The sequence below is a fragment of the Suncus etruscus genome, chromosome 11 (genome assembly GCF_024139225.1).
Source record: "Suncus etruscus isolate mSunEtr1 chromosome 11, mSunEtr1.pri.cur, whole genome shotgun sequence".
Lineage (NCBI taxonomy): Eukaryota > Metazoa > Chordata > Mammalia > Eulipotyphla > Soricidae > Suncus > Suncus etruscus.
The window spans coordinates 76,892,539-76,908,224 of NC_064858.1; the positions used below are offsets into that span (position 1 = coordinate 76,892,539).

Consider the following 15,686-nt stretch of genomic DNA (forward strand, 5'->3'; position numbering starts at 1 on the left):
CTATGGGATAAAAACAAATTGAAAAGTATTTTAAGAATTTTGTCAATATTTTATAATTAATATTTTATTTTAATAATCTAATAAATAGGGACTGGAGAGATAGCATGGAGGTAGGATATTTGCCTTGCATGCAGAAGGACAGTGGTTCGAATCCTGGCATCCCACATGGTCCCCTGAGCCTGCCAGGGGCGATTTCTGAGTGTAGAGCCAGGAGCGCTGAGCGCTGCTGGGTGTGACTTCCCCAAAAATTAAATAAATAATTGGGTTTTTTGTTGTTGTTTTGCTTCATTTTTTGAGGTTATTTTTTATTTTTACTTTTGATTATTGGGACGCATCCAGTGACTCTCAAGTTACTCCTGGCTGTGCACTCAGAAATGTTCTTTGTAGGCTGGAGGAACACATGGGATGCCGAGTATCAAACCCAGGACCATCCTGGGTTGGCTGCGTGCAAGGCAAATGCCCTACTGCTGTGCTATTGCTTCGGCCCCAAATAATTGTTTTTAATGAGTGTTTTATCTAGAAAATAATTTTAATGGATGAACATTTTATCTAGAAAAAAACCTTTACATCACTTTTAACATTGTAAAATTTTTGTTTTTATTTTATCTAACATTGTAAAGTTTTTAATCTATATTCCCCTTTCCTCTCTGTTGACACTACTGTTGGGGTATTAGCCTCACCCATGTACATGCTGCTGTTCATGTGCATTCTACTTGTAGAGCTGGTTGGGTGTCACTGCATGTTTACACATCTGTTCACTGTGTCTGCAACTGACTTCAGTGTTACAAATCTTTTTAGTCGGGGACACACACACACACACACTCACTCACCTATGCCTTAACACACACACACACACTCGCTCGCTCACTCACTCACTCACTCACCTATGCCTTAAGAACTCAGACCTTGAAGCTCACATGCCCCTGAGCTGTCTTCTAAAGTAATCAGAGGCCAGTAATGACCATGGCATCTAACAAGTGCTTCCCTTTGCCTTGCCTCCAATAGACTCTGACTCCCTGTTCTTTGTCTTTCCCCCTCTGTGAAGAGAAGGGTGGGTAGGAACTCACATGGGATTTCTGAATTTTGCAGCGGCCTTTTCATGTTTGAGACAAAAAAGAAATCTTGCTTTGCAGTTAAGCTGGACATTTATGTTTAAAGAACTTCTCACTTGTGGGGCCAGAGTGGTGGTGCAGGCTATAAAGCATCTGCCTTGCACTCACTAGCCTCGGAAGGACCACAGTTTAATCCCCCCGTCATCCCACATGGTTCCCCAAGCTAAGAGCTATTTCTGAGTGCCTAGCCAGGAGTAACCCCTGAGCATCAAAAAATAATAAAGAACTTATCACTTGTGTTATATTTTACAAGGGAAAATAGAGAGTAGATACAGAGTACTTGGAAGTCTTACAGGAGAAATTATTCTCTGGATCCAAACCAAGTGGCCACCACTGGTCATTTTATTAACTAACAGACTGGGATTCACTGGTCCTACGTTTGTCCATACTTCTGCTGTCAGGTTGCTACTTGAGAGTTTGGAGTTAAAATTGTCACATGCATGTGAGGAGATGCCCTAGGCCACAGGGCAGCAGTAACTGGCCTCAACTTACTGCCCTCACCCATCTTTTATTTTTATTTTATTTTTCCTATATTCTTACATCCTCTTTTGTTTTGTTGGGGTTTTTTTTGTTGTTGTTGTTTTGTTGTTTTCTTTCCAAATTTAGTTGTGCTCAGAGGTTACTCCCAGCTTTGGCTGGGGGCATGAGGCAGGGAGGGGGTCTTCACTCAGGGATGATACTGGTGGGACTTTATGGTGCTAGAATGCAACTTGGGCTTCCAGTTTGCAAGGCATGCACTCCAGGCTTTTAAGCTGTCTCTAGCCCCTATCTACTTCCTCCTTGAAACAAAAAATTCTCATGTCATTTTTTTGTTGTTGTTATTGTTGTTTTGTTTGGGGCTACACCTTGTGGTGCTCAGGGATTACTCCTGGCTCTGCTCTCAGAAGTAATTCCTGGCAGTCTCAGGGGACCATATGGGATGCAGGAAATCAATCTCAGGTCAGCCTCATGCAAGGCAAACACCCTATCTGCTGTGCTGACTGACAGACAAGGAAGACTGTCTACCTATGCTTGATTCAGTTTATTTTGAATAAACTGAATTTATTCAATTATTGGATAGCTACTGAAAAAGCTTCAGCTATTGAAAAAAGAAAATATCACACGTCATGTGTTCTAGGAGAGTTTTCAATAAAATAGATAGCTTTCTAAATATAAATTGCCAACACACATCCCTTTGGACATTGGATTTGACTATACTTGTTCCTATTCAAATTTTGTGTGTGTGTGTGTGTGTGTGTTTCTTGCTGAACCACATTTGGCTTGAGGCTCCAGAGTGTGTGTGTGTGTGTGTGTGTGTGTGTGTGTGTGTGTGTGTGTGTGTGTGTGTGTGTGTGTGTGTGTGTGTTTCTTGCTGAACCACATTTGGCTTGAGGCTCCAGATCAGATCACTCCCCTGGGGTTTAGGGAACCCTATAGTGCCAGGAATGAACTGGAGTGGAGGCTCTGGAATGACAGGCATGTCAACCCATTTTATTTATTATTGAACTTTGACCTACTTACACTTCCTTCTACCCAAAGGGAACTACTGTGTGCACAGCAAGCTGCCTTCAGCTTCATAAGCGAGCAGAGAGGATTGCAACTGTGCTTGGTGATAAGGGACATCTGAATGCTGGAGATAATGTGGTGTTGCTGTATCCACCTGGTAAGTGTGTTGGGTTGTTGATGAGAATTCTGCTGCATTATCAGAGTAAAGATCAGAACTCTGCCATATATGGCCAAAAAGGCTGTACACTTCCCAAACTGCATCCCCTACCTTACCCTCACCATCAGTGCCATGGCTTGCTCGGATCCTGGCTGTTGTGTTTACTTTTCTGTTTCCACTATTAAGCATAATGCCTGGCTGTGTGGTTAACTTTGAATGAATAAAGATTCCCTGATTTTTAGAAACCCACCAAGAGATGTATTACCTCTAGGAATGTTTAGGAATGGGAAAATTTCCCCCAGTTTCCAGAAATAAGTTGTGTGCATGGGTGTTTTATTTACGTATTATTTAATATTCTTCAGTACTTTACTGCTTTCATCCTCTGTGCTTTTAATTTAATTTTGTTGTTTTCTCTTCTTAGATGGATTCATAATTATTTGATGACTATTTGATGTAAATATTTAAAAAAAAATTTAGCCACCTTTCATCAGCCTTGCTTCACTTTGCCCTGTGAAGGATGCTATTTTAGTATGTGGGTACTAAGATGTCTTAGATGACCCACTGATTAAGGAATTCCTGTGCAGTATTTTATCAGATTACCTTCTATCCACTTATTGTTGGTGGAGAGAAGATAGCCTTCCCCAAGTCCTGATGTATATAGAGTCTGGCTTTCCCTTTCTCACACAGAGGATGCGCCACTGGGAAGAATAAGGAGTACACTCCTTACATACATTGACTTTTTTAAGTGTTTTTTAAAAAAGCACTGATTTTCTTCATTGGTCCTTTCCCCAATTCCTTGATCTTCGAAGTTTTTAGCCCAAATTTCTGCAATTATTTCTCTATATACATCCGTTGTTTTTTGTTTTGTTTTGTTTTGTTTTTTGTTTTGTTTTGGTTTGGTTTTTGGGCTACACTTGGTGATCCTCAGGGGTTACTCCTGGCTATGTGCTCAGAAATCTCTCCTGGCTTGGGGCACCAGGATTGAACCCAGGTCCTTCCTGGGTCAGCCATGTGCAAGGTGCCCTACCGCTGCCATACCATTGCATGATTGTTCTGGTCCCATATGTACATTAATTTTTTTCTATGTTCAATCCCTAGTACAGCAACACTGAAAAGAGTTGTTTTACTTTGACTTCCTATCTTGTATATATGTCTGTGTTTTACATGGACTCAAACTCAAGGCCTTAACATATGTAAGACAAATAAATGTTTTTTATTAAGTCACATCTCTAACCCATCTCACTTTTTTTTTGGGGGGGGGGTTTGGTTTGGGCCACACCCGGTGGTGCTCAGGGGTTACTCCTGGCTGTCTGCTCAGAAATAGCTCCTGGCAGGCACGAGGGACATCGGGATTCGAACCAACCACCTTAGGTCCTGGATCAGCTGCTTGCAAGGCAAACGCCGCTGTGCTATTTCTTCGGGCTCCCCCATCTCATTTTATAAGTTGTTTTATATGCTTCTTAACTAATCCTTTCTTCTTCATTCTTTATAAAAACATCATTTTTAGGCCAGAGAGCTAGTACAGCTAGCATGCCTTGCATGCAGCCAACCTACCTTTGATCCCCACCGTCCAATAGGAGTAATTCTGAGTGCAGAGTCAGGAATAATCCCTGAACATCATCAGGTGTGGCCCAAAAATGAGGGGAGGGAGGAAGGAGGGATTATTTCAGTGAAAGGGGAGACAGCTCAAAGGTCTGCTTTGCATGTAAAATTTCTACATTCTATCCCTGGAAACACAGGGTCCCTCTAACAACAAGCCAACAGTAACCCCTAAGCTACTACCAAAACAAGAAACAGAAAAGTACTTCCGTGACATAGAGAGGTTTTTTGGTTTGTTTTGGGCCACATCTGGCATGTTCAGAGGTTAGTCCTAGCTCTGAGCTCAGAAATCACTCTTGGCAGGCTTGGGGGACCATATGGAATGCCAGGGATCAAACCTGGGTCGGCTGCGTGCAAGGCAAATGCCCTACTTACTGTGCTATTGCTCCACCCCTGGAATGGAGAGTTTTTGACACTTACATATTATGTGTACTAAATTTGAACACCCGAATCATTAACACTTTGCAATATTTTTTCCTCAATAATAAAAAAATATTGAGGCCAGAGAGATAGCATGGAGGTAAGGTGTTTGCCTTGCATGCAGGACGGTGGTTCAAATCCTGGTGTCCCATATGGTCTCCTGAGCCTGCCAGGAGTGATTTCTGAATGTAGAGCCAGGAGCAATGCCTGAGGCTGCTGGGTGTGATTCCCCCCCCCAAATATATATATTACTTTTGGTATTTTAAAATACGGTATAAATGTAATCTTACACATGATTTAATAAACTAGTTTTAGAAGATCTGTCTCTTGGTTTCTTGATGATTCAAGGTAGCTCAGTGACTCTGTCTTGCAGGCATTGAGTTAATCGCTGCATTCTATGGATGCCTGTATGCAGGGTGCATCCCTGTGACCGTCAGACCTCCTCACGCTCAGAACCTCACTGCCACGTTGCCCACTGTTCGCATGATTGTTGATGTAAGTACTGAGCTTTTCTTTTTTTGCCTTGTTTTAATCTCAAAAAAAAAAGAAGTCCAAAATTAGGGTTTGAGAAACAGTACAAAGGGCAAGGTACAAAGTACAAAAGCCTTTCATGGTGTTGACTCTGGTTTGATCCCTGGCTCTGCATATGGTCCCTGAGCACCAATACAATCCCCTTCAAAAAAAACATAACAAAATCCAGGCTCAGATTTTCAGGGTCCTCATTAATTTTCCAGGTTTTTTTTGTTTTGTTTTGTTTTTTTGTTTTTGGGTCACACCCGGCAGTGCTCAGGGATTACTCCTGGCTCTGTGCTCAGAAATCGCTCCTGGCAGATTCAGGGGACCATATGGGATGCCAGGATTCAAACCACCGACCTTCTGCAAGCAGGGTAAATGCTTTACCTCCATGTTATCTCTCCGGCCCCAGTTTTGTTAGTTTATTGAGTTCCAACTGCTTCCTGAATCCTTTCCTTTTCCTGAATTTCACTGAAGTATTCATTGGTGAGACTCAGAATTGTGTGCATTTATCATGAACATTAAGGCAGTAAAGATGTCATTACTTATTCTCACAAAACTGCCTCCAAGTCTTGTTTTGTTTTGTTTTTTGGCCACTCAGGGGTTACTCAGAAATTGCTCCTGGCTTGGGGGACCATATGGGATGCTGGGGATCGAACTCAGGTCCTTCCAGAGTCAGCCGAGTGCAAGGCAGATGCCCTACTGCTGTGCTATTGCTCCAGCCCCCAGACTGCCTCCAGTTCTTAAAATTTTTTCTAATGTTGGCCCAGAGATTGCACTAATGTTAAGGTGTTTGCTTTGCATCTTGCCTTCCCTTGTTTGAATCTCTGACCCCACATATGACCCCCCCCCCCCAGATACCATAGGAATCACCCAGGAATCAGAGGAATCACTGAGCAGATACCCAGTAATGAGTACTGAATACCATGAGTACTGCTAAGTATGGCCCAAATCTTACCCCCTGCCAGAAAGAAAAGGTTTTCTTAGAATTTTTCTACACAGTAACCAGTCATATTTTTTTGTCTTTGGGGCCACACCTGGCAGTGCTCAGGAGCTTCTCCTGGCTCAATCATCAGGGATCAATCCAGGCCTCCTGCATGCTAAGTCTATGCTGAGCCTATTGAGTTATCTCTGTGACAACACAACCAAAGTTCTACAGTTAAACCTGAATTCTTCCCAAAATCAGGTCATTCTGATTTTGATTGGTTTTATAAATTTATTACTATCTAAATGTTTTGTCATGGTTGATAGAAGTTTCTGTAGAATGTTAACGTTTCTGTAGAATGTTAACATGGGAGAGAGGTGTCTATAATGCCTCATATACTAATGTCCTTTAAAGGTGAAAGAGTTCAAAATTCCAGTATATGTAAATTTGTATCTCTAAGAACTGTTGCTATGTCTGCAACAGAAAAATCATGTTCATCATAAAAGATTTTATTACAAAGTTTAATTCCACAAATTCCCTTGTATTCAGTGATGGAGACTAGAGACAACTGAAGCAAGGCATTGCTTCTGTGGGTCCAGTTAATGAGGGAGTTGGGCATTTTGTGTTCCAGTACATAGGTATGCAAGACCCACACTTACTAACATTTAGGATATGTTCTAGTCCAGGTTTGGTAAGTTTCACCATTCACTGGACTGTTATCTGACTCCTTTAGAGATGAGCACCTGGCTCTCTCAGTCCTACTACAAATTCTGTTCTCTGGAGTGATCTTCATTAAATTAAAAGTTAAAATCAAAAGTTTGAATATTTGAGATCATGCTTAGAAATAGTCACTTGAATTATGACCAAGCCCATTACTTTGAGATAATTAATTGCTGCATATTTTCAGTAGGATAAATGGAAAGGTCTGCTTCCTTTGACCTACTCATTTTCTTTGGAAAACTGCTCCTGCTCTGTTAGGCATCAGGGAGAAGGTGCTATTAGCAGCAACCTATGGTACCATAAGGGCTAAGTCATATGGTGCTTTTTTCTGTCTGCTTTCTAGGTCAGCAAAGCAGCCTGCATTCTCACCACTCAGATCCTAATGAGGTTACTGAGGTCTCGAGAAGCAGCAGCAGCTGTGGACGTGAAAACGTGGCCCACCATCATTGACACAGGTGAGGGGGATACCAAGCTCTAGAGCTTCAGAGGAAGCAAGAAGAATCACTTTCTGAGATTTCCTAGATTCTCATGCCAGAGATGTTTACAAAGTTCTTATGTATTAATACATTACACAGTCGAATACAGTATAGAGTACAAACAGACTATGGTGGTCTTTTGGAACAGCAACAAAACCATCTTTTTTTTTTTTTAAACAAACACCATCTTTATTAGAGTTTGTTACCTTTTGGCTAAGACCTGACCTGTTGCTATGACAGAGATTTTTCCTTTGTCGCCTAAGTGGCCCTCCCCTGACCAAAGGGAGTCAAAGATGATAAAATCTTGGAAGTCTTGGGCTGGGGAGATAGCATGGACGTAAGGCATTTGTCTTGCATGCAGAAGGACAGTGGTTCAAATTCCAGCACCCCATATGGTCCCCCGAGCCTGCTAGGAGCAATTTCTGAGCATAGAGCCAGTAGTGACCCCTGAGCGCTGCCAGGTGGGACCCAAAAACCAAAAAAAAGAAAAGAAAAAATATCTTGGAAGTCTTATGGTACCTAATGGTGAAGAGATTGAAATTCAGGATTGTTTCTGGATCCAGAAATCAAAGAAGCCCAGTCATTAGCATAGTTAGAGCTACTAGATATATTTACTCTCTAGCTTTGACATATTTCAAATGCAAATTTAGACAATGAATAAATAAAACAAATGTAAAGAAAAATTATTTCTACTCTAAATTGTCATTGGAGACCTGAAGGGTAGGGCATTTGTCTTGCTCAAGACCAACCACGCTTGATCCTGATTATCCCTTATGGTGCCCCTGAGACTGCCAGAAGTGATTTTTTTTGTCCACATCTGGTGATGTTCAGGGGTTACTCTTGTCTGTGTACTCAGAAATCGCTCCTGGCTTGAGGGACCTTATGGGACACCGGGTGATCGAACCTCAGCCATCCTAAGTTAGCTTGCACCCCCGATCCAGCTCCCAGGAATGATTCTTGAGTGAAAAGCTAGGAATAACCCCTGAGCACAGCTGAATGTGATCTAAACCCACCCCCCAAAGCTAAATTGTCAGATTTAAATATACACATGTTTTAGAAAATTTCAGTAAATTGCAGTAGATAGGAATATTGAACATTGTTTCATAAATTGTTACTATTTATATATAATATTTTAAATATTATTAAAATATTTTAAATATAGTACAGCTTTTCACTGTACTATATCTCTGATCCCTTAACCTGTTTTTAAAAGTGTTTTATGTTAGAGCCCAAAGGAATAGCTTAGCAGCTTAACACTTGCACTTAAGCCCTTGCAAGCTTAAAGTCATTAGTTCAGTACCTGATGTTCCACATGTGTGATTGTGATCCACGTAGCTTCAGTCTTTGGATCTGAAAAATTTGCTGTTTGTGATCCCTGATGCAGCAAGTGCTTTCTGGCTACAGAGCAGCCAAATGCATGTAATGCCACAAAGAGGTGCAACCCCCAACCATGTGTGCAATTAAAGGAGCATAAGACCTCAGTGAGCACCATAGCCAGGCTTGTGCTCAATGCCTACTCATCGCAGCAGTGGCAATGAAGAGGAAATGTTTTTTATAATGCTTTATTTGAATTACTGCCTAACAGTTGTTAGGGTGGTAAATGTTCTTACGCTTTTTAAAATAAGAAAATGTGTTTTGGGCCCAGAGAGATAGTACAGCGGTGTTTGCCTTGCAAGCAGCCGATCCAGGACCTAAGGTGGTTGGTTCGAATCCCGGTGTCCCATATGGTCCCCCGTGCCTGCCAGGAGCTATTTCTGAGCAGACAGCCAGGAATTGCCAGCATTGCCGGGTGTAACCCCCCAAAACAAAACAAACAAAAAAAAAAAAACAAAAAAAAAGAAAAAAAAGAAAATGTGTTTTATAACTCCAAGGTCACATGACTAAAAATGGGCAGAGTCGGGATCTGGATACATAGCCTATTTTGTCGGTCCATAATATCTACCACTGTTATATTTCCTCTTAACTAACCTGCCATACCTGGTGTAGATTTTCTTCTTTGCAAATGGTGATAGTGACACAAATAAGCTGCTTGGTTAGCTATAAGGAGCCTAATTATTAGAATATCCAAGAAGCCAAATTTGGCCATAGCAAAGCCCTGGAAACCAGTTGAAGAATTGCATTATGTCTATGAACACTAGGTTTTCTTTTCTCTTTGCAGATGATTTATCCAGGAAAAGATTATCTCAGCTGTATAAGCCACCTACTCCTGAGATGTTGGCATACCTTGATTTCAGTGTCTCCACCACGGGCATGCTTACAGGTGTAAAGGTAAAGTATTCCAACTATATTCACTCCTCACTTCGTGCTACTACAATCATGTACAGTGCCAGCATGGTCTTCAGAAAATTGAGATGATTACTGCTCTGGGGACTTTAGATGCAGAAGTCAACCATCTATACCACAAAGTTGTAGGTAGGGCATCAAGGGCCATGCTATATTGAAATAAAAGCATTGATTCTTCCAGAATAAGTTATCCTAAAAATATTTGTGTGGGGGCCAGAGTAATAACACAGCCTTGCACACAACTGACCCAGGTTTGTTCTCTGATATCCTATATAATCCCCTAACCTGTCAGGAGTAATTTCTGTTTGCAGAGCCAGGAGTAACCCTTGAGTATGGTCAGGTGTGGCCTATAAAATTTTTTAAAATTTAAAAAGAGAGAGAAAGAAAAGAAATTTGTATATATAGTGTTAACAGAGGGCCTAACAGATAAGAGTTATAGTTCAAGTCAGTCTGGAGTTGTATATTCCTACCTTAACAAGTGATAAAAAAAAACATGATGATGTACTTAGATATATTTTGGCATGACTGTGGGACACTCATGTTCTGTGAGGCTTGAAAATAGGGCAAAGCATGTGCTGTGACAGGAAATCTCTTAAAGTAGACTTGGATAGGCTTTGAAACAATGAAAAACTATCATTTTGAGGAGTTTGAGAGAAATTGAAACTTCTCAAAACTGAAATTAAAGATACTATTTTGCTCATGAGATGCAGTTCTATCTTGTTCCGTTTCTACTTGCCAGATGTCCCACTCTGCAGTCAACGCCCTCTGTAGAGCCATCAAGCTCCAATGCGAATTATACTCCTCTCGGCAAATCGCCATCTGCCTTGACCCTTACTGTGGACTTGGCTTTGCACTCTGGTGTCTCTGCAGGTAGGAATGGAAAAGTAAAGAAACAGAATGTTTGGGTTGGCTTTGGGTCTATACCATATCATCTTTCCATTCTTTCCTTTAATTTGGCAGTTCAGTGAAATGCTCAAGTTTTCAAATTGGTGCACCATATATCTTTCTGGTATTTGTATTCTCTTTTACTTTCATGTCCCAACTCAAGGCACAGTGATCATGTTACCTGCTATTCTGTAATCCCTATATTAGAAGTAGAGCCAAGTAGGAGGTGAACCATGTCAGGTTTTGACAGCATGAGTGTACCTCAGTAATGACTGGAAGGGCTGGCAGCTGGTGGCTAGTGTACAGCCTGACCATCCTTCCGGAATGTCTTGTGGAGCAGCAGATTCCCTGCTTATCCTGTGTCATTCACCTCTTTGAGAGACAATCACCATGAATATTTCCTAAATAGCTTGGTGTCCTCACCTTTGTTATGGAGCCATCCATAATAGAGACCCAGACTTGATGCTTATCAACTTGATTCTTTATATCTCATGTCTAACTAAATGTCATGTCCTGTGGCTCAGTTGTTTCTAAAATTTTGAGTGTAAAATTCACCAAGGAAAATCACTTTCCCACATATACTTAAATTTCTGGAGGCAGAAATCAAAATTCCGTCTTTTTTTTTTTTTCAAAATAAGTAAATTGGGCTCCTGTAATTCTGAATTTATTCAGTTATAGGAAATTGAAGAGTCACTCAGAACATATGTATACATGGCTCTGCTCTTTTCTTCTCTGCCCAGCAGTATTGGGATTGAGGCCCAAGAGAGATCTTATCTCCCTCTATTACAACCCCTTCAGTATCTCATGTCTCTAATCCTTCACTTTGCCCCAATTTAAATTTACATTGCCTGACCACTGGGGAAAGTCTTAGCTTTTTCTGTGCTTTTTATTAAGCTCATTCATTGTTTGGCCTGAGCCTTCTTGGACTCACTGCTCATACCCTTCCCCCTCACCCCCCAAAACCTGTTCTCCAGGATTTCACACTCAAATACTGTTTCTGACAGCCTTGAACATACCCTGTGCTTTTTACCTCCCTCATATATGTTCTTTCTCTGCCTGAATCCCTTCATCACTGTCCATAGGTCCTCCAACCACTCTGAAATTTCTTCTCTTCAAACTTAATATCACTTACTCAATTAAAAAAAAAAAAAAAAGCCGGGGCCGGGAAGGTGGTGCTAGAGGTAAGGTGTCTGCCTTGCAAGCACTAGTGTAGGACGGACTGCGGTTCGATCCCCCAGCGTCCCATATGATCCCCCCAAGCCAGGGGCGATTTCTGAGCGCATAGCCAGGAGTAACCCCTGAGCGTCAAACGGGTGTGGCCCAAAAAACAAAACAAAACAAAAAAACAAAAAAAAAAAAACAAGCCAACTTGAATCATTTGTTCTTTATTCTGTAACCTTGATGTCTCATCCACATTTTCTTTACTGTACAATCCAGTTTGATTTATTTTATTGTTACTGTCATTTGGGTTGCATAATAACAAAGCTCATTCTTAGACACTATATCTAACATGACCTTATGCCATCTTCATTATCGGTAAATATTTGTTAAATTTGATGCTCTTAAAATACCTTAAAATACCATGTACCTGGAACAAATCTGATCGATCATGTGAGCTCTTGCCTTCTTTTATTGCAGTGTCTATTCAGGTCACCAGTCCATCTTAATTCCTCCTATGGAGTTAGAAAACAACCTTTTCCTCTGGCTCTCCACTGTCAACCAGTACAAAATAAGGGATACCTTCTGCTCCTATTCAGTAATGGAGCTCTGTACCAAAGGACTTGGGAACCAAGTAGAGGTGCTAAAGGTAAGAAGCAGCTCTTGCAAGCTCTGTTTTTATAGGCTTTAAAGAAAGAACATGGGTTGGTAGACATCCACCTGCATTTTTATTTTATGGTTAGTCAAATAGGTGTTTTGTAAACCTCACAAAGTTGATCTCTTCCAATTTCTAATTTAATACACCCTCTTGTAGCTTAATTTTTGTTACTTTGGACAGAAGTGAGACTTGTTAGTATTCTGAATGTAAAGATCTGTGTAATGATAAAAGAATCTGTGGCAGTAGGCAATCTCAGAAATATTGGGGAAATGGCCAAAGATAAGGTATATAATATATATTCATGTATATCTAGTGACTAGAGCTCTGACTGGAACAGGAAAGTTAGAAAACAATGATTCTTCTTTCATAGAGAACAATGACAATGAAGAATGGGGGGAAAAAAAGTGAGTTAATCGGTAGATTTCTAGCTAGGTTGGGCTTTTTGTTTGTTTTATTTTGCCTTGGCCACATCTCTCCATTTTGAATGGGGAAGAATTCTAATGTACACACGTGGGGAAGGTTAAAATATTCACTGAAGGGCCCGGAGAGATAGCACAGCGGCGTTTGCCTTGCAAGCAGCCGATCCAGGACCAAAGGTGGTTGGTTCGAATCCCGGTGTCCCATATGGTCCCCCGTGCCTGCCAGGAGCTATTTCTGAGCAGACAGCCAGGAGTAACCCCTGAGCACCGCCAGGTGTGGCCCAAAAACAAACAAACAAACAAAAAAATTCACTGAAAAATCTAAAAATTTTAGGGGCCAGAGTGATAGCGCAGAGGTAGGTCATTTGCCTTGCACATGGCTGACCCAGGACAGACCTCAATTCCATCCCCGGTGTCCCATATGGTCCCCCAAGCCAGGAGCGATTTCTGAGCACATAGCCAGGAGTAACCCCTTAGTAACAAGTGTGTGGCCCAAGAAAACAAAAACAAACAAACAAAAATTTTAGGTGAAGGAGAAAAGAAACAGGATGATTGAGCCATGGTAACTATTTTCTGGAAATGCTAAATGTACAGCTCCTTGGCTCTTTCTGATCGAAACAGAGCAATGCTCCTGCTAGCCCCTTCCATAACTTTGCTTCTCTGTCTTACAGACCAGAGGAATCAACCTCTCTTGTATCCGGACCCTTGTGGTTGTGGCTGAGGAGCGGCCTCGAATTGCACTGCAGCAGTCCTTCTCCAAGCTCTTTAAAGACATTGGGCTGTCACCTCGGGCTGTGAGCACCACTTTCGGATCAAGAGTCAATGTAGCAATATGTTTACAGGTAATTAATGAAATCTTGCCTTGAAACAAATGGGAGAGGACAGTGCAGTGCCTTGTCAGGGATCGCAAAGCTGGAGTGTCTCCAAGCTCATCGCACTTGCTGGGCAATGAAAGGGTTTTTTGGGGGGAGCTGGGGAGTTTTGGGTTTGTTTTGGTTTTTGGGCAACACCTGGAGGCCCTCAGAGCCTACTCCTGGCTCTGCACTCAGAAATCATCCCTGGCAGGCTCTGGGGATCATATGGATGGGATGCCGGGAACCTGGTCCTTCCTGGGTTGGTCGAGTGCAAGGCAAATGCCCTACTGCTGTTCTATTGCTCCGGCTTGGGGATAGGAGTTTCCCTGAGCTCCATTTTACTGATCTATAAGATAAAGACAATAATGTGGTATATCATCCTTCACAAGGCCATTCTGTAGAATCATAGAGTTCCTAGGTACTGCATATTGGGAGCGATACCCAACAATTGAATGCCTAAGAAAATGCTGAGTATTAGTAGTAGTTTTGTTTTATTTTGTTGGTGGTGGTGGACTCTATGTGTGTAATCTGTTTTATTTTTTTTAATTTAATTACTCTTTAATTGGAGTAAAGGGAGTGGAGAGATAGTATAGTGGATAGGTTGCTTTCATTGCATGCAGCTGACTTGGATTCAATCTCTGGCATCTAGAGTCCCCCAAGTCCCATTGCCAAATGTAGCCCAAACCCCCCAAAATAATAATAAATAAATTGAGGTATAGTCGTTTTAATGTATGTGTTTTGAAGCACAAAATTACTGTACCATCATTAAAGTGGGAAAAACTTCCCTCACCCTTCCTTCTTTGTGGTCTGCTCATCTCTCCAGGCTATTTTCTCACACACTAACATACCCCTGTCCCACCCAGATAACTTTAGTTCTGTTGTCAGAACAACAGAATTTTGTTTTCTTTGACACTGTTCATTCCCTTGCTTTATTTCTTTATATCAACATATGACTCAGATCCTTCTGAATATAATCCCTCTGACTTACTTTTTTGTTTTGTTTTGTTTTGTTTGGTTTTTGTTTTTGTTTTTGGGCCACACCCGACGGTACTCAGGGGTTACTCCTGGCTGTCTGCTCAGAAATAGCTCCTGGCAGGCACGGGGGACACCATGGGACACCAGGATTCGAACCAACCACCTTTGGTCCTGGATTGGCTGCTTGCAAGACAAACACCGCTGTGCTATCTCTCCGGGCCGACTTACTTCTCTTACGAAATCTGCCAGTTCTTTATATAGCTAGTTTTCATCTTTTCTCATAGCTGATTAGTATTCCACTGTGTAATGGGCCACAATTTCTTTATCTGCTCGCCTGTCGTTGGACACTTGTGTTCGTTCCAGAAATCTTGACTGTTGTAAATCATGCTGCTGTGATCATGAATATGCCTAATAGTGAAGATGGTAGTGATGACTTATGATTTATTAGCCCTATATGAAATTAATTTATATTATACTATATGGGTTGTTTGGGGGAGTTAGTTTCCTTCAAATAACGTTTTGTTGGGCCAGTGAGGTGGCGCTAGAGGTAAGGGTCTGCCTTGCAAGTGGTAGCCAAGGAAGGACCGTGGTTCGATCCCCTGGCGTCCCATATAGTCCCCCCAAGCCAGGGGCAATTTCTGAGCGCTTAGCTAGGAGTAAGCCCTGAGCATCAAACGGGTGTGGCCCAAAACACCAAATAACGTTTTGTTTCCACAGAGGAAGTGCAGATAAGGCTGTATTCTTTCCTTCAGCCAGATGATAGGCTTGCCATGTTATTAGTGGGTGAATAATAACAAGGGGCCAATGAGATAAGACAATTTCTACATATAGCTGAGTAGAGAGAGAGAGAGAGAGAGAGAGAGAGAGAGAGAGAGAGGGAGGGAGGGAGGGAGGGAGGGAGGGAGGGAAGGAGGGAGAAAGGGAGAGAGAGGAGGGAGAGGGAGAGGGGGACAGAGAGAGAGAGAGGAAGGAGAGAGGAGTTTATATAGCTTGGAGGATCATAATACTTAAGTACTGGTGTTCTGTATGAGATCACTTCATGATCAA

At 41.7% G+C, this 15,686-nt stretch overlaps 1 protein-coding gene across 1 annotated transcript in view; it reads left to right on the forward strand.

The window, feature by feature from the left end:
* Positions 1-15,686, forward strand: part of DIP2B (disco interacting protein 2 homolog B) — a 262,889-nt gene that overhangs the window by 233,753 nt on the left and 13,450 nt on the right. Inside the window, exons 26-32 of the mRNA XM_049783348.1 lie at positions 2,631-2,754; positions 5,147-5,268; positions 7,275-7,386; positions 9,566-9,675; positions 10,430-10,560; positions 12,214-12,382; positions 13,482-13,652. Coding sequence (XP_049639305.1) covers positions 2,631-2,754; positions 5,147-5,268; positions 7,275-7,386; positions 9,566-9,675; positions 10,430-10,560; positions 12,214-12,382; positions 13,482-13,652 — 939 coding nt within the window. The remainder of the gene's footprint in view (positions 1-2,630; positions 2,755-5,146; positions 5,269-7,274; positions 7,387-9,565; positions 9,676-10,429; positions 10,561-12,213; positions 12,383-13,481; positions 13,653-15,686) is intronic.